The following is a 17,421-nucleotide window of genomic DNA, read 5'->3' as shown; positions in this document are numbered from 1 at the left end:
TATGGGTGGAGGAATTGTTCTCATGAACGAATATTCGAGTTCTGTAAGGTAACGCTACCGGTAAGCTCACCTACGCCGATATTGCACAGCTGGGTAGTCGCACATCCAATATGTTGTTGGTTTTGCCGCCACTTCACCGTCCACACACACATTCATAGCCATTGAATTGTACAGGTTGAATCCAAGCCAGGCGCTGTAAGTAATATATTATTTTCCAATGTGCACTTATATCGGGTTACTCACAACTATTTCGCCCCCTCATTGGTCCATGAATGTGAACCATATCAAATCCTCCAATCATCTTCACGACGCCCTTGCTACATACACTTCGAAATTTCCGGATATGTCCGGATACCTTAATATCCGTTTGAAATCTGCAATCTTGCATTCCGCCCTTCGAAACCCATTGGACACGGCTGTAAGAGTCTTGACGAAAGCCAGTTCGTTCTGTAGGTTAGTAAGGTCAGTTCCTCTTTTACTACTTGCGTAGCCAGAGCAACGTTATGAAAGCAAGCCTCCGGGTACATGTACCATGCTCGCTTCTGTCGCGGATGATTAGAAGTGTTTCTGTCGGCGGATGATTAGAAGTGTTGCTCCACCGTGTTGAGTGCGAAACACTGCACGTCGCATGGTGGGACACTTTCGTGGCAGCGCCTCATGAAAAAAGAAACGAAGAAAAGTTAATTCTAGCCAATCCAATCGCGTTCAGAAGGAATATAGGACTGCCCAATCACACGTTGGCATTTGACAGAAAGATGTTGGCCAACATGGCGGTGGGCGCGGCAGTCGTTGTCGGTGCTCTGGCCGTCGCGTACATCGTCTTCCAGCTCCACTTGTTGCCACTACCTCTAGCTAGCATGGCTGGAAAGTTCTTCTTCTTCCCCATGTGGCCGTTCACGTATCTCGCGCGCCGAGCCAACTACTTCACAGAGATCGACGACACAGTCATCCTTGGCGCTGTCCCTGTGGTTTTCATGGGGCACATGTCTCAGATGGCGGCGCTAGGTGTGCGGGGCGTAGTGAATGTCTGCGACGAGTATCAAGGGCCAATAACGGCGTATAAGAAGTGTGGTATCGCTCAGCTTCGCATTCCAACGGTGGTAAGTGCCAAGTTCGAGATACGACCTTCTCTGATTCGAGTGTTTGCGCACAGGATCACATGGAACCCACATTGGAGGACATTCTCAAAGCAGTCGAGTTCATCGAGTATCATAAGAAATTGGGCGCGCGGGTCTACGTGCACTGCAAGGCCGGGTCTGGGCGAAGCGGGGCAATAGTCTTTTGTTGGCTGTTGAAGTCCACCAAGATGGATCTTATGGAAGTCCAAGACTTTATGCGAGCCAAACGCAGGGTCCGACGAAAACTGTACAAGCAGCCGAACGTGTTGGCGTTTTACAACACTCTCCACCCCGCAGCGACGGTGCCGTCCCATGTCGAGTCTGTGTAGACCAATACATTTCAAATCTTGAACAGGAATAACATTAGAACGAGCTCACAAGCACCACGAGTATCAATCATTTACCGAAAGTAGTATAGTGTGGTTCTAGCGTTACTCGAAGTTTCCGATTATTATTGTAGGGGCCAATGGGGAAGATACACAACAGATGGATTTTTTTTTAACGTTAGTATAAATACTACTACCTCTGTCCGAAATTGATTGCAAATCCAATTAGAGCCCCCAAAGATCCTAAATAGGAATGACAGCTGATTTATCCACGAAAAACAGTACAAAAGTGGGAATGATGATCATTTTTGACTGTGCTCACGTTTAAGTTTTGTAAATTTATATTTGTAAATAAACTATTTATACAGATATCGGGTATATTTGTGGTAAAGTGTAAGTGCAATAAACTGACTTGTTAATGGAATTCGCAAGGTGAGCCACCTTGCTCCTTTTTAATATCCAATCAGAGTCTATCACACCTTGTTTCTTACACACGAATGCTATAACACTGACAGAAGAGGATACACTTTTGAACTTTGAATTTTGTACTCTGGAGTAGAGCTTTGTGTGATGCTGTTCCAGAGACTTGTGCACTGATGAGTGCACTCCGACTATGTGGTTCTCCCCTTACAGCTATCATTGTGTTGTGCGCTCGGTTGGGTCGCAATGTCGTGGTGGCTCTGGTGGGCCAACGCGGTGGCGCAAGAGGTCTGGGTAGCACCCATCGCAAACGCAAAGTGCTAAAGCCGCCACTTCAGCACTTGCGATGGGTGCCACCAAGATGTCTTGCACCACCGCCCGCGCAACCACGCGATGGCAGGGAGGTGTGCGGCACCGACACGGGTTGGATGGTGGAATGAGGGATGACCAATTTCATTGGGTTAGTAGGCAAGTGGTGAAATGAGACCTGTTAGAATTGACCGAGTCCTGAATACCACATCACATGATCTTGCTCTCATACACAGCCTACAATTATCTCAAGGCTCCTTGCATCAACCGCCATCACAGGAGTAGAATATATCGCAACAGGGCGTGCGTGATGATATACGATTTTCGTGATTTCACCGCATCTGATTGGACAAAATTGGACAATTTTGAATTCGCAAGGTGACCTGCCTTGCGAATTCCAAAAACAGAAAGACACATGAAAAATAAAAATCATCAATACAAACTTGAAGATATATTTAATTGAAACTATACAATTTCAGAATTATTTATCGAATTCGCAAGGTGGTTCACCTTGCGCAGCATACAAAATTGCCTATTTCACCTTGCTTTTTCTGGTTAATGTAAAATATAATAAATTGTACCGTAAACTTACACTCGTGCAATCACTTTCGGACAGAGGTAGTATGAAAGGATTATCCGTTTGAAAAAAAAATACACTGCCAAATTCTCTACTGGTACGTCATCTCGTTAGCGTGGCGTGGCTACAGTGGATCACCGTTTTTGAAGCTCGTATAAATTAATATCCTGAGCAACTTTTATAAATATTCATTGCTAACAGGAGATTGAAGAATCGATACAATTTGAAATTCAAAGCCTTTAGCCAATCCGGCGCCACTATGGTGTCGTCATTTCGACCCCACAAACGTGCACACCACGAGCCCTTTGCCGCACCAATCTTATTAGAGTTACGTCTCAAAAGCTACATATTGTGTACTTCTAATGTGACAATTATAAAAGTGTATTGTACTAGATTTCAACACGTACTTATATAGTACATATAATTATTCAGGGTATTTATCGAAAAGTGGTGGGTATTTGTAAAGTCAACAAACACTGGGTGTATGGCATGACGAATTTCTCCCAAAATCCATAACCTTTGTGTATACTTACTTACTTACCTCTACAAAGCTATATTTCACCCATCCGGGGATCCACTGTATACGCTACAATTTTCATATTAACTATTTATCGCTCACGATTATGTAGCAATAATTATCGCCAATGGCCCCCATGGAAGCACACTTTTTTTCGAAACAAGAAACCGTTTCATCATTTTATCATGGCGTGAATAGAATTCTTAAAAACAACACATCAAAACGAATGTTATGTGATGTTATATTTGGAAGCAAATATGGTTAATTTGGATGTTATATTTGAGACAGCCACTTTCAAAGCCACACAACAAAAGCCAATGTAAATCGACCACCCCGAGATTCAATCTGCGTGTTCACAAGTATTTTCTCTACATAATGACGTACCATAGAGGTCGTAACGAGCTATATTCATCGAGGTATTTACTTATAAACAATGTTATATTTGCAACTTTGAGGACTCATCACTCATGCTACAATTTTGCAATCGCCATATTTCTAGCTTTGAACGATAGCCTGCAACTAAGTTCGCAATATTTACATTGCACCTCTCGTTGACAAGCCATCGAAGAGATACATATATTCGATGTACTTTCTTAGTGGGGCGTAATGCTGGGGTCTTGTTAACAATGAAAATGCACTGGCTTGGAAATGATTGGATGTAATGTAATTGTTTTCGACGAATCGAAGGTCGTTTTGCTAAAATACCCAAAACCAAAAATGACAAGCGACCTCATGCGGGCCACAGTGGCAGTCTCCGTGGCCGCCGGGATGGTCTACGTGGCGTTCCAGCTGCATCTACTTCCACGGTCCATCGCAAGCGTCGTTAGCAGAGTGTACTTCTTCCCTACATGGCCATTAACGTACCTCTCACGAAGATCTGCGTACTACACGCTGGTGGACTCGCATGTGTTTCTCGGTGCTGCGCCGATGGAGTTCATGGGTCATGTCTCGCAGATGACATCTCGGGGAGTGCGAGCAGTGGTGAACATGTGCGACGAGTACGACGGGCCAGTAGATGCGTACAAGAAGGCCGGCATCTCGCACCTTCGCCTTCCAACGCCTGTACGTATAGCTTGTGTATGTTTGCGCAATTGTGTAACATGGAGTAGGATCACACGGAGCCGTCGTTGGCCAACATTCGAAAAGCCATCGAGTTTATCGAGTTCCACAAAGCGCAAGGCTCACGAGTGTACGTGCACTGCAAGGCAGGCGCGGGTCGAAGTGCTGCCGTGGTGTTTTGCTGGTTGTTGCAGTCCACGGGGTGGAGCCTAGACGACGTCCACGAGTACTTAAGCGATAAACGCCGAGTCCGGCGCCGACTCAAAACCCAGCCAAACGTGTTAGCATTTTTCCACAGTCTCCCCGCCAACCAACAAAGTACTCTCTCGAAGAGATACATATATTCGATGTACTTTCTTAGTGGGGCGTAATGCACTGGCTTGGAAATGATTGGATGTAATGTAATTGTTTTCGACGAATCGAAGGTCGTTTTGCTAAAATACCCAAAACCAAAAATGACAAGCGACCTCATGCGGGCCACAGTGGCAGTCTCCGTGGCCGCCGGGATGGTCTACGTGGCGTTCCAGCTGCATCTACTTCCACGGTCCATCGCAAGCGTCGTTAGCAGAGTGTACTTCTTCCCTACATGGCCATTAACGTACCTCTCACGAAGATCTGCGTACTACACGCTGGTGGACTCGCATGTGTTTCTCGGTGCTGCGCCGATGGAGTTCATGGGTCATGTCTCGCAGATGACATCTCGGGGAGTGCGAGCAGTGGTGAACATGTGCGACGAGTACGACGGGCCAGTAGATGCGTACAAGAAGGCCGGCATCTCGCACCTTCGCCTTCCAACGCCTGTACGTATAGCTTGTGTATGTTTGCGCAATTGTGTAACATGGAGTAGGATCACACGGAGCCGTCGTTGGCCAACATTCGAAAAGCCATCGAGTTTATCGAGTTCCACAAAGCGCAAGGCTCACGAGTGTACGTGCACTGCAAGGCAGGCGCGGGTCGAAGTGCTGCCGTGGTGTTTTGCTGGTTGTTGCAGTCCACGGGGTGGAGCCTAGACGACGTCCACGAGTACTTAAGCGATAAACGCCGAGTCCGGCGCCGACTCAAAACCCAGCCAAACGTGTTAGCATTTTTCCACAGTCTCCCCGCCAACCAACAAAGTACTCTCTCGGAATAACAACATTTGAAACCAGTTTGTAAAGTGCAGTTCCAAGGTAGCCTTCAAGAAATACTTCGAAGAAGGGCCACTGTGGCGGCCAGATTGACAGCGAACGAATCGACCATTGAAATTTCGAGTAGAACCCACAATATATGGACTGGGTAAACATTTGGCCAAAGTGATTACAAGTATTTATCTTGATGATTGTATCTCTTGAGTTTATTTCAACGGTCTAATGTGTCCAATAAAACTTTTTAACACGCGGCTATTAATAGTATTATACGAATTGGCCATAAATTGGGGCTCGGTAGTTTACCGGTATACTACTGTACTATTAATACAGTACAGTACTACGAAGTAAATTGTTAATCCCATCCTCAGCATGTCCCCTGTGCAGTGAGTGCATGCAATACACGTTGGAAGTCCCGTGCGTAAACTGTAGCGCCACCCCTTTCTACCCGCCAAACGATAACACTGTTCAATTGTCCTTGAACTTATACAGCGTAATCACTCACTATTTTGTGTGTTTCAAGGATTTGGTATTTTTTAGAGGAGTACATGACGCCTGAAGTCTGATTCGCTCCAGATAAAGGGAGCAGATGGAGTACGACAGTACAATACTATTAATAATGGCCACTGTATCGCAGCTCCTTGTCGTACGTGGCTTTGAGCTGCTCGTCAGACAGAACTGCGTAGGCGGCCGACATGTCCTTGAACAGTTCTCCGTCTTGTGTGGTTTTGGCTTTGTCTACATATCCGAGTTAGAACACGTCATAAGAAACCCAAGCACCTGGATGGTACAGAAGGGCTAGCTTCCGGTACGACTTTTTGATCTCCGCCTGGGTCGCAGTGCTGGGCACTCGTAGCACTTGGTAATGAGTTAGTGGCGGGACATAGGGCGGCCTTGGCGGGGCTTGTTCATAGGGGTCCCCTGCATACTTGTGTGCCTTGCTCCTGTGCCGTGCCTTGGGTCTTCGTTGGTGCGACGAATAATAAAAGTCGTCGTCCCAGCCATTCCGACGATGATACTTGGATCTGTCCCAGTCCTTCTGGACTTGGTCGCGCTCTCTACGAACGTGTCGCAGGTCGTCGGGGGCCATCTTGGCTTTGGCCATGTACTCGTCAAAATCTGCCACGCTTTCCTTGTAATGATTCTGGGTGTAGTAGCACCTCGCCCGTCGAAGGAGGACCCTAAACCCCACAAAGGGCAACTTGAAAACCATTCTAGTAAGATGATTTCGTACTTGAAGTACACGGGGTGGTATTGTAAGGCTGCGTTGCAGTCTTGGACGGCCTTGTCGTACTGATTGAGTGCCATGTACGCCGCAGCTCGGTTGCCAAGGATCGACGCATTGTACCTGCGGTGGTTCTCGTCTAACGACAGCGCCTTGGTGTAGAGCAACTCGGCTCTGCTGTAGTCGCCACGCTTGAACGCGTCGTTGGCAGCCAGACGCACATCTGCCATCAACTCCCACAGACGTTTCACGCTCAAGACGTCGACACTGGTCGGCGCGGCTCGAAGCAGTTGGTGCAACTCTTCGAGAGCTTTCTCCGACTACAACCACCCATGGGGGCTTGTCACACACACAGCGCTGCTGTGGAGACTGGTACGTACCTTGTCGTCGTAGTGCAACGCTCGACAATACAGCACGGCCATTTCAATGCCGAGTGACGTTACCCCACCCGACGCGCCATTTCGAACCAGCCCTGTACAGTACTCCTCCACCTTGGCGAATTCACTACAACACATGTTAGAGATATATACAGTATACTCGATGGGATCCGCTTTGTAGCCATCTATTTACCACAAGGTCAAGAGCAACGTGACTTTCTGCACACGGAGCTCCCGACTGGCCATGGCGATCACCATCGCGGCCTCCGTTGCGCGAAGGGCCGCCTCGGTGTCGTTGGCAATTGTGTATCGGTTGAATTGCCGAACGAGCGACTCGAGCGACCGGACGGCGACGTGCCCTTCGTGCCACTGCGCTTGGTATTTCTCCAGCTGCGGATGATGGCGGGATGGGTCTAGGTCGCGCAGCATCACGTCCACGTGCCGGTACGCCTCCCTGGCGTCTTTGGTCTTACCCAATAGAAGCCAGCATTTGGCCACACGTAAATGCGCCTGCAACACATCACCAGTTAGAACCCCATGTCACAGATAAACGTGTTAGCTCAACGTACCCGAAGGTATGTGCGGTCGAGTTGGACGGACGCGATGCTATCGTGCAGCGCTTCTTGGACCTTGTCCACCATCTCCAGCGCCGCCGCGCGATTCGACAGCAGTTTGGCTTTTTCCGCCTGCAGTTCTGGTCGAGGCGGCGACCTTTGAACCTCGTTTTCCAGTGCATCAAGTGCAGCCGAGTACAGCTCGATGGACGAGGCGAAGTCACCGCCGGTGTAGGCCTTCCCCCCTTGCTCCTTGAATCGTAACCACTCTGGGGGAGTTGGGGGAGGCGGTGGGGGCGGGGTGGCTGCCGCTGGTCGCTGACTTGGCCGTCGTCCGGACGAAGGCGCGGCCTTCGCCACACGTCGAACGGATGCCAGTGGGAGGTTGCAAGCACGGACCGCACACATGTTGTGACTTTTAGAGCACGTCGAGCAGTACGTTAGGTGGTTGTACGCGGACACAAACTCAGCATTGCATTCCCAACAACGAGAGGCGCAGAGGCCGGGCGATGGCGGCGGGGGGTGGGTCGTGTGTTGGACGCAGAAGCGCCGCGCCAACTCGGTTGGGGTTAAGACCAGGGTGGGCGTCGATTGAGCGGCGGGGTCAGTCGGCTCTGGTCGTTCAGCAATTGGAGGGTCGACAATGTGAATTTCGTTGAAGCCATGCCTCAAATCGTCGTCGACACGCATGTCGTTGTGGTCTTGTTTCGGGGAGGGAGGCAGAGGAATGTCAAATGCAAAAGACTCGCTGTCCGGCATTCATGTGAGGTTTCGCGTATGAATCAAGAGATGCACATACCCGGGGGTCGTTGAAGGAGTTGTTGATGAGGGGATTTCTTGATTCGTACAAGGAGGAGGTCGCTCCTTCCGAAGCCGGCGTCGGATTTCGTAGTGTCGTTTGCGGCGGCCATTGGATGCGACCGCGGGGGGCACGCCCATGTGAAACTGAAAACTGGACGATGATGTCGGCGGCGGCTCGTGAGGGAAAGTGGTGGGCTCAAACGCTGGAGAAGAACGAGGGAACGCTGCTGGTGTGCTCATGGGAACTGTGAATGGCACGAACGACGGTGGCGGTGATGTCTGAGGAACATGGGTTGACGATGAAGGTGGTGGTGGTGGTGGATCGTCTCTCCTGCGTGAGTCACCTGCTGTCGTGTTGGTGGCGTAGCTAGATGTCTGGACATTGAATGACGTTGCAGAGTTTGGGGCACTAGTCCACGGGCCTTGTTGTGCATTGGCGGGGAACTTCTTTGAGATGGCTTTTCGTGTCATGCGATGTCTCAGAGCGACTTTTTTCTTTGTCGAGTCGTCTCGAATCCCCATGGAGAATCCCATGGGAGCTTCCTGTGAACCACCTTGATATGGATGTGCGACGTGAGGATGCGTGGCCCCGTTGGATTGTGATGTATCGATGTAGGGCGTCCAGTACCTTTGCGCTTCAGTGGCATCCATTGGCATATCTACATGTGTGTGATTACCTTGGTTTAGAATCATTACGTCGTACGGTACCGTGGACAGAGAAGGCGGCCATGGCGCGGGAAAACCAACGATGCAATTGTGGTCGATCGACAGTGCCAAATGAGAACACAATGACAGCCAATCCAATTCTCGTTTGAATATTATTAGCCAATCACAATACGGACTTGAGCAACAATAATGATCGTACCAGTATTTACGGATGAATATAATATGATTAATACTCGACCTGTATACTTTAATTTGGGCCAATGAAGCACCTGGTTTACTTTGTAGAAAATAAGCGTACTCTAAGCGAGGACAAGGAAATGGATTCTAGCGACCTTATAACATTAGCATCCACACCAGGGGCAACCACAGTGATGACAAAGTCGAGTGGAGGTTCGCTGAAAAGAAGTTATGAAAAACGAATTGGTCATGTATTATTACTATTTTGGATATTAACAGTAAACATGCGTATTCCAGGGCAATTTGACCGACAATTTCAATTGGGTCCAAGAATGATTTTGGGTGGTGTGTCTGGATGCCATAGAATTAAAGAAAGTTCGGAAATGAACAGCCAATCAGAGGATAGCGCAGAGCCGAGAGGACTTCGTCCACCCAGAGAGGACCACTGAGGATGGACGTCCTCTTTGGTGTCTTGTGGACGAAAGCGAGATAGTGGTACTCCATCTGTCTGGCGAAGAGTTCCTTGGCCAGGCGGCGGCGGATGAGCCATCGACGTAGGAAGGCAATCACCATGGCCTTTCTCATTCCGAAATGCCCAGTCAATTCAACGTGCACTGTCAATATCGTCAAAATATTCTACTCATGAGTAGAATATTATTTCTTGTGGTTTTCACGATGTTTCTGATCGCACGGCTGGACACGTCGCCGACACAGCTGGGATGTCTTGGACGGCTATGGCCACGCGAGCGAGGATGTCGTGGTGTGACCAGGAACGAACGGATACACGAGGTTGATGTGCGGTGATGACCGATCGAACCTCGTGTCAATTTCTACGTAATATTACCCAAGTCGCTTTCTATTGTTTGTGCATTGCGATTCTCGAACCGACTAAACTTTACATTTGTATGCTTGGCACCAACCACCCTTGGCATTCCATTTGAACGCATGTATGTTGAACGATTCCATGGTAATATTACTACTGTATCGCTAGCTACTACGCTGACGATGGGGAGGACGGTCGTTGCACCTCCTCCTCCATCATGGGAATCGCATACGGCACGGCACTGGCCGTCGTCGTGGCTGTGTCCAGTGGCAGCTCCACCTCTGGGAGTTGGTTGAATTCGGTTGGCCCGTCCCACAGCTTTCTCAGGAGTCCGTTAGTTCGCCATGTGGCGACCACCAGTACGCCCAACGTGCACGGGACCAAGTACAGGAGCGCCGGCTGGCCCGACCGCATGAGGATTACGCCGATGTTGGCCAGCAGAAGCCCCACAGCGTACCCGACGCACATCATTCCAAAGAGGCCGACGCGCCCGCCAAATGAGCCGGGGCGAGGGATGCCGACGACGTTTCCGCGGGTGGCATAGTCGAATCGGGCGCAAAAGACGACGAGGAGCCCGGGGAGGACGATGTCTCCGAGGCCGAGCATGGCTTCGCCGCCGAGCCAGTTGGTGAGTTTCGGCAGCCGCAGCAGGATCGGGATGTCCTCCTTGACGCACTTGGCCCCGTTGTCGTTGGACGGGTACCGCAGGCAATAAGAGGACGGAGCCTCCGCGTCGTCCTGCTTGCCGCCTTGGGCCGCGACGATCATGACCGACTTGCCAAAGATGTAGGGCGATAGAAACACGAAAAATATGTCGTACACGAACACGAGCAGCAGCAAGATCGTGGCCACTTTGATATTGGGCAGCCGGATGGTCTGGAGGAACTGGATGCTCACGCAGATCCCAAACACATCTTGCAGCACGAACGAGTAGTCTTGATGGCGAGTAAGCACCCAAAAAAGCACCAACCCTAACGACAACCCGAACGACAGCACGTCCGACACGGTAATGCGGATTGGACCCAGGTACGCATTGTCGGCGGCGTACAGCTGGCCGCGGAAGGCGGAGACGCGATGCAGCAGCGGGGTCAAGAGGATCGTACCCACGGCACTGGTCGCGCCAAAGCAGAAGAGCACGATCACTACCATCACCACATTCACGTAGAACAGCAGCAAGAGAAACCCCGAACCGAACACGAGGAATGCCACTGCATGCACCCATCCCATGTCGAGTGCCGGCTCGTCCATCTGCTCCTGGCGCAGGGCGGCGTGGACGGCGGCAGGCACACGACCAGACGACGACGTGGCATGGACGCGCTTGGCCGTCGCCTTCTTGCGCTCAAACGTGGCGCCGTAGTACCCGGCGGTGACGATCGTGGCAACGGCCATGAGCCAGATGAGCACTTGCGCCAAGTCTACGCGAGGCACGTAGCGTTTGAAGAGGATCACCTAGAGGAAGGAATGGCCATCAGTTTGACGACAGGTATATGCGGTGGTATTGAGAAGGTGGTCACGCACGGAGGAAGACCCGAGCTTGGAAGCGTCCGCCACGCGGATACGCACGACGGGGATGATCACTTGGTCGGCATTCACGCCATATCCCAAGTAGTCGGCGACGTCCCACATGCAGCACACCTGGTTGCCACTTCCCGTGGGAATGCAACGCTGCGACGCACATGAGGGGGAGGTGTTGCATGTGGCGGCGTTGTTCAGGTCCGACCATGGAGGACTCTCGATGGAAGGGAGGACGGCGGAGCCTTGGGAGCAGTCGAACGCGCCGCCCTTGTCGTATTTGGATCCGTTCTCGCGGACAGTGGTGTTGTAGATCGCTTCGACCGTGTCCGCAATGATGACCGCCGCCGCACCGATCTGTTGTGCCGCGAGCGCCTTTTCCGTGAATGTGCAATTGCCCCGCTCGACGACCAGAATGAAGCGAGACGTGGTGAGCGAAGACTACAACGTCTCATGAGCAGGTATGCAACTTTAGCCAGGGATAAGACTTACCAATTTCTGCTGGAGCGCTGTGTTGTTGATCAATTCCGACGCTTGGCATGCAAAAGTTGCCGCAGGACTCAGCGCACGCAACGACACAACCTGTCCCTGCAAAGCCATGTCCTGGTCGGGCAAGTCGCCTCCCCACGTGTTGGACGACAATGGGTCCTTCGCATACGTGCCATATAGGTCTCCCGTGGACGTGCGTACAACCGCCGTTTGGAGGCGGTAAGTATCTGGCGATGCGTGGATGCATGAGAAGAAGGCGACGGCGGCCACCGTAGCGGCACGACACATAGCAGCTCTCATGCGCGATATGCAGAATGAAAAGAAACTGAATATCTAAACAACCTGATTTAATTACGTTTTAGTTGAAAGGAGAAGGCTACTACTGTAAATGATCACAAGACATGGTTTCAGGTCAAACTGCTTCGTATTAAAACGTATACGTTTAAACGTCTTCTCAGGGCAAGATTTAAAAAGACGTGATACAGTAACGTACTGTGTAGCTAGCTACCAAGCAACTAACTACTGCAGCCCGACGGCATCAAACGGCCGATGCCGATGCCGCTGCTCCAGAACTTCCTTCGTCGTCTTGGGGATTGTTTGCGGATCATGCACACGTCGAAAGTCGGCATTCGGGTCGAGTTTTGACCGCATGTTGGATCGCTTGGGAGGGTTGCCACCCATGACATGCTTGTCCTTTGGGCGGAGCAGGGGAAGCGTTGAGCAGACAAAGTCCGGTTTGACCAGCCCCGTTCCTTCTTTGCTCGCCGAGGACGCCGCAGTCGTCTTGTTGGTCGCGGGTGGCAGCATCCCGTCATGTCCACCCTCCGCCGCCCCCTCGGCAATGTTCTTGTCCAAGTGCATCTTTGCAGTCATGGTTCGCCTATCGTTTCTTTATGTTGAGCATCATGTATCATCGCTTTCCGTAACTCTGCATGTTCCATCGTACATGGCCGTATAATTGCTCGTCTTGTGCGCCAACTGTCCCAACCGGTTCGATGCCGAAATGAGAGTTCGTGCCAGATTTTTGAGCTTGGAGTTGGTCGTGACGGCTGAATCTAGCATCTGCGTCCTGTGGCGACTGCCTTCCGTGTCCACAAACGCAAACGCTCCTTCGTGGGTGTTCCTCTAGATCATCCCCATGCTTAGCCCATGTGTCCTGGGTCATGTTGGTACCATGTGCACAGACTTGATGGCCACGTACAGGCACTTGTACGGGGTGTTCTCGTGGGTGCTCCTACCTCATTCGCATGTCATCATCAACAACCTTCATGAGCGTATGACATACATGAAGCACCGCCCGATGCACTGCGAAAAGTGCGAGTCTCTAGCCCACATGTTGTCGCGCACAAACTCGTCCAGCTTGAGCGTCTTTTGCTTGATCTGCTGGGCGAACCCGTCCCACGCAAGGATCTCACCCTTGGACACTTTGATTACGGTGATGACGTCAGCGATGTCGGACGTGGCGTCTCGCGCCATGCTCATCGATGCCTTCCGGGTCAGCAAGTTGGCTTCGTCCCCTGTGCCTCCGAGGAAGGACGTCGTGACGATCTTGCCCACAGTGGCGGCGGCGGCCACTTGTGACAGCAAGTCCACCGAGTTGCGGTGGTTGTGGTGGTGCGTAGACCTGCAGATCCACACCTCGCCTGGCTTGGGCATCGTGTCCTCCGTGAGCTGGGACTCCATGTGCTGCGTGTGGCTCAGGGCTGCTGCAATCGACCGACTGGGGATGAAGTGCTTGTGGTGCTTTCCCGCATGCGCGTTGGCTTGCGGCGTCGACGCGCTGTACGTGGCTGGTTTGCCTAGGTGCCAGTACTTGTGTCGGCCGAACACACCCACCTGCACACTGTCTAGCGTCCACAGACTCACTTCGCCATTCCCACTCGACACCAACACAAACATGTCGATCTGCCTCGTGTTCTACGTATATTGGATGTCATGGGGGGGGTTGGTATGAATCTCGTGACGGTACTGTACCTCGATAAAGTTGAGGCTGAGGATGCGACCGCCGCCTATGCGCCACTGGCAGCCGTGTTCAAAGTACATGCCCTTATCCTTCAACGTCACACTCAGCCCCCACGTACGAATGTACCCCGCCGAGTCGCCTATAAACATGTCCTGATTCCGAGACTGCGTCTGATATTCGTGTACCTGTGACGACGTTATCCCCGCACCGATCGCACGCCATGACGACCACCGATTCCCCAGGCGGGTGCTCGAGCGGAATCTACTCGGTCGGATGAGTGAGAATGACCTACGAAGAACGCGACGTTCCGACCTCGGTTTTGTAGGAAGACACTCGATCGAGCGTGACGAGTTTGCCTTCGTCCCCTGCAGCCATGAGCAGCTCCAACTTGTTGCAGTACATCATGCACTCGATGGCGCCACCGCTTTGGTGCAGCTGGGACATGAACTCGCCTGAATTCAAATTCCACAGCAAAATCTAGGCGCAATTTCATATTACAATCACACGTTCCAAAGACTAGAGCCACACCTTGCCGTCCAAGCCAGATGTGGCCAGCGTCGCCGGCGGGATGTACACGACGCTCAAGATGTCATCCGTGTGACCCTTGGCCGTGTCGGAGGCGGCGATGACCCACATCGGCAGCGGCTCGTCGTTGTCGTCGTTCGAGTCGAGCCAAATGTAAATCTTCCGATCCCACCCCACCGAGCACACAAACCGCTGGCAAATGTACTCGCCCATGCCCACGCGCACGTTGCGCTCAATATCCAAAATGCACGTCACTTCGCCCTGCTGGTACCGTTGATGGTGAGACGACGTCCTCTGGGAGGTTCTGGGGGGATGCGCCGTCACGCTGTCGCATGTCCTGAGCGTGGTGCGGGTGGGGCTGGGCAGGGACGGGTTCGATGATCCGTCCGCGACGAGCTTCTCTGCGTCGAACGACTCGGGCATGACTACAATGTCCCGCACGCGCGGCGGCCTTGGTGGCGGTACCGAAAACGGAGAGACTCGGCTTTCGACCACGTCGTTTTCTTGCTTGAGAAATTGCTTCACCAGCGCGCCGTTGCTAAGGCACGAGTGGAACCACGGCGGCTTACTGGATACTACACGCAATAAAAGTACCTGAAGTTCCACATCTTGACTTGTGCGCCGTCGTGACTGCCAGTGATGAGGCGGCGACCTGCGCAGTCAAACGACATGGCAGTGATGGGACTGGTGCCGTGGGCGTTGTTGAAGCTGCACACTTCTTCGCCTGTTTCGGCCTAGAATTGTGGGGGGGGTAAGACCTGTCGGCTTGCTTGTAGTGCGTACACTCCACGTCTTCACGACGCCTTCTTCGCTCATTTCCGCCGTGAGCACTTGGTTGAACACTGAGTTGTAGCAAGAAATACACGGCGCCTTCTTCGTGATGAGTTCAGCTTCTTCGGACGAGATCATCTTGAGAGGCCACCTGGCCAAATGGGTCGTGGCGCTGATGAGTCCGGGTGCCTTTGGGTCAAACAGGAGCGACGAGATGCGGTTGTCGGCGCCACCCGTGCTCCTAACCATGCCACGTCATGACTAAGATCGGTCGGTCGCTTGTCCACACATACTTGTATCGATCGGTATACGTTTGCAAACACCGGTGGTTGCGAATGTCCCACACCTTGAAGACGTTGTCGGACGAGACAGACACGATCTGAAAGTTGTCGTCGTCGCAAGCCAGATGCAGCACCGACGCCGCATGGCCCTACACTCCCAGCATTCAACCCCGGGGCTGGCGGCTGGCTGGTCAACGGACGTACCCTCAATGTAGCCACAGCGCGCTGCGACGAATACGGGTTCCAGATCGAAATGTCTCGCTCCATGCCGCAACTAGCGATGAGTCGCGAGCTGGACGACCACACGAGGTCGAACACGCCTTTTTTGTGCTTGGAGTACTCAAACTTGGCCACCATCCGCTCCACGTCGATGATCTATTCATTCACGCCATCAGCATGTTCGGACCGTCAATCAACCTCCCGATGGCGGAATGTCGTCGCAGGACGTTCCGACGTCGCACCGAAATATTCGTGTCCAGCGACGTCGCGACAATGGCGCGCATGTCGTGCACCCACTTGACGCGCGTGATCCAATCCCTGCCACCGGATAAATCCCACAGTAGTGAAATGTCATGGCCATTCATTGATTGTGGTTTGTTCGTACGTGTGCTTTTTGTACTTGGCGCGCGTGGAAAACCCGTGGGTTTCGAGCGGGTGGGCCCCCGGGCGGCCGTCGCAATTGGTCCATTGACTCGACGTCGTCATGACCTAGATCGCCTGTAAGCCCTGTCGTCCATCGAATTTGGAGTGTTGGCCCTTACAGTGATCCCGCCCGTGTCGTCGCCGACAACCAGCGCCTCCTTTTCGTCGCTGGGCTTTTCAACGTATTCCAAGCACAGCGGAATGCACTGCTTCCGCGAGTACTCCGACAACTCGCCCAGCGACTGGCCCGTGGACATGTCATAGAAGGCCAGCGTCCGGTTCATGCTGGACACCGCTAACCGATTCGACCGCTTCATATACGAGCAGTCTGTGATCCAGTTGCGCCCTGTGGCAATGGTGGACTGAATGAAGGTCACAAACACTTAAGCCATGTGTCCAAACGATGGAGATGCTGAACCTACTTGGTACGCCAGGGTGTTGGAGCTCCACGTCCGCACGCTGCCGTCACGACTCGCAGTCACGTACAAGTGGGGCTTGTCCAGGGCCACGATGCGCGTGATGATGTCCTTGTGGTTGTTGGCCGGACGCACAGCCGACCCGTCGCCCCCTCCACCACCCCCCGCGTCCGCCACATCCACCACCTGCATCGATATTGCTGAGAATTGCGCCATGAGGCGTCCAACTGATTGCATGTGTGTACCTTGTCTGATTGAGTCGTGATGTATCGGCAACTCATATCGTCGCCCAAATTCGAGTTGGCGCTGTCGCTGCCGCTCAGAAACATGTACTAACAAGGTCATATGAGCCTTTTGATTATTTTTTGCGAGTCGAGGTTACGTTGGTGAATTCATCCCAGCTGACGGTCCCATCCGAGTTGGCATCGATCTTTTGGAACCTAGAAGAATCACAGACGCACAATGCTGCCTTATCGCATCTGAGTGTAGCTTGTGCCTGCCCTGCTTACAAGTCTGTGAGTTGGGTCTCACTCAACGTCGAGTCGATGGTTTCTCTGAACAGCCGCACAAATTCGACCTCGGTCAAGTCGCCACCGGCAAACTTCTCCTTGAGAGAGTGTAGTTGCTCGACGCCAATCTCATCGCGCGAGAACACGGACGCTTGCTTGCGTCCTAGTCGCGGCGGCGGCGGCGGCATGTTTGGTTTCACAAATGTGTGTTACCGTTACAATATTGTATCCGGTTACAAA

General features: G+C 52.1%; 5 protein-coding genes across 8 annotated transcripts; 2 read left to right on the top strand and 3 right to left on the bottom strand.

Moving 5' to 3' along the window:
* Nucleotides 1-741: 741 nt before the first annotated feature.
* H257_01245 (hypothetical protein) lies at nucleotides 742-1,538 on the top strand. The gene is made up of 2 exons (XM_009824352.1): nucleotides 742-1,100; nucleotides 1,154-1,538. Exons 1-2 carry the CDS (start codon nucleotides 756-758, stop codon nucleotides 1,445-1,447), a joined length of 639 nt encoding a protein of 212 aa, XP_009822654.1. The 5' UTR covers nucleotides 742-755; the 3' UTR covers nucleotides 1,448-1,538.
* Nucleotides 1,539-3,984: 2,446 nt separating this feature from the next.
* On the top strand, nucleotides 3,985-5,606 carry H257_01244 (hypothetical protein; the record flags this gene model as incomplete). The annotated part of the gene is made up of 2 exons (XM_009824351.1): nucleotides 3,985-4,329; nucleotides 5,174-5,606. 2 exons carry the CDS (start codon nucleotides 3,985-3,987, stop codon nucleotides 5,456-5,458), a joined length of 630 nt encoding a protein of 209 aa, XP_009822653.1. The 3' UTR covers nucleotides 5,459-5,606.
* Nucleotides 5,607-5,962: 356 nt separating this feature from the next.
* On the bottom strand, nucleotides 5,963-9,159 carry H257_01243. 2 transcript variants are annotated; one of them, XM_009824349.1, is made up of 8 exons: nucleotides 9,116-9,159; nucleotides 8,406-9,066; nucleotides 7,622-8,354; nucleotides 7,246-7,562; nucleotides 7,056-7,179; nucleotides 6,685-6,995; nucleotides 6,231-6,631; nucleotides 5,963-6,188 (listed from the first exon to the last, which is right to left on the bottom strand). In XM_009824349.1, the coding sequence occupies exons 1-8, from the start codon at nucleotides 9,135-9,137 to the stop codon at nucleotides 6,064-6,066; spliced, it is 2,694 nt and encodes an 897-aa protein (XP_009822651.1). In that variant the 5' UTR covers nucleotides 9,138-9,159; the 3' UTR covers nucleotides 5,963-6,063. The 2 variants fall into 2 exon arrangements, with proteins under 2 accessions (XP_009822651.1, XP_009822652.1); XM_009824350.1 differs by having other exon boundaries at nucleotides 5,963-6,631.
* A 1,034-nt stretch (nucleotides 9,160-10,193) lies between these two features.
* Nucleotides 10,194-12,394, bottom strand: H257_01242 (hypothetical protein). The gene is made up of 3 exons (XM_009824348.1): nucleotides 12,078-12,394; nucleotides 11,592-12,026; nucleotides 10,194-11,522 (listed from the first exon to the last, which is right to left on the bottom strand). Exons 1-3 carry the CDS (start codon nucleotides 12,372-12,374, stop codon nucleotides 10,245-10,247), a joined length of 2,010 nt encoding a protein of 669 aa, XP_009822650.1. The 5' UTR covers nucleotides 12,375-12,394; the 3' UTR covers nucleotides 10,194-10,244.
* Nucleotides 12,395-12,480: 86 nt separating this feature from the next.
* On the bottom strand, nucleotides 12,481-17,400 carry H257_01241 (hypothetical protein). Of its 3 annotated transcripts, XM_009824345.1 has the most exons (19): nucleotides 17,182-17,400; nucleotides 17,055-17,112; nucleotides 16,918-17,004; nucleotides 16,679-16,858; nucleotides 16,376-16,618; nucleotides 16,219-16,322; nucleotides 16,076-16,151; nucleotides 15,819-15,989; nucleotides 15,627-15,763; nucleotides 15,346-15,574; nucleotides 15,157-15,296; nucleotides 14,566-15,100; nucleotides 14,350-14,514; nucleotides 14,223-14,298; nucleotides 14,049-14,176; nucleotides 13,360-13,991; nucleotides 13,248-13,308; nucleotides 13,021-13,199; nucleotides 12,481-12,954 (listed from the first exon to the last, which is right to left on the bottom strand). In XM_009824345.1, the coding sequence occupies exons 1-19, from the start codon at nucleotides 17,367-17,369 to the stop codon at nucleotides 12,594-12,596; spliced, it is 3,750 nt and encodes a 1,249-aa protein (XP_009822647.1). In that variant the 5' UTR covers nucleotides 17,370-17,400; the 3' UTR covers nucleotides 12,481-12,593. The 3 variants fall into 3 exon arrangements, with proteins under 3 accessions (XP_009822647.1, XP_009822649.1, XP_009822648.1); XM_009824347.1 differs by having other exon boundaries at nucleotides 13,021-13,308; XM_009824346.1 differs by having other exon boundaries at nucleotides 12,481-13,199.
* Between the last annotated feature and the right edge of the window lie 21 nt (nucleotides 17,401-17,421).

This window comes from Aphanomyces astaci, assembly GCF_000520075.1.
Source record: "Aphanomyces astaci strain APO3 unplaced genomic scaffold supercont1.2, whole genome shotgun sequence".
Classification (NCBI taxonomy): domain Eukaryota; phylum Oomycota; class Saprolegniomycetes; order Saprolegniales; family Verrucalvaceae; genus Aphanomyces; species Aphanomyces astaci.
The sequence above is the reverse complement of the archived record's forward strand: the minus strand, read 5'-3'. Positions and strand labels throughout refer to the sequence as shown.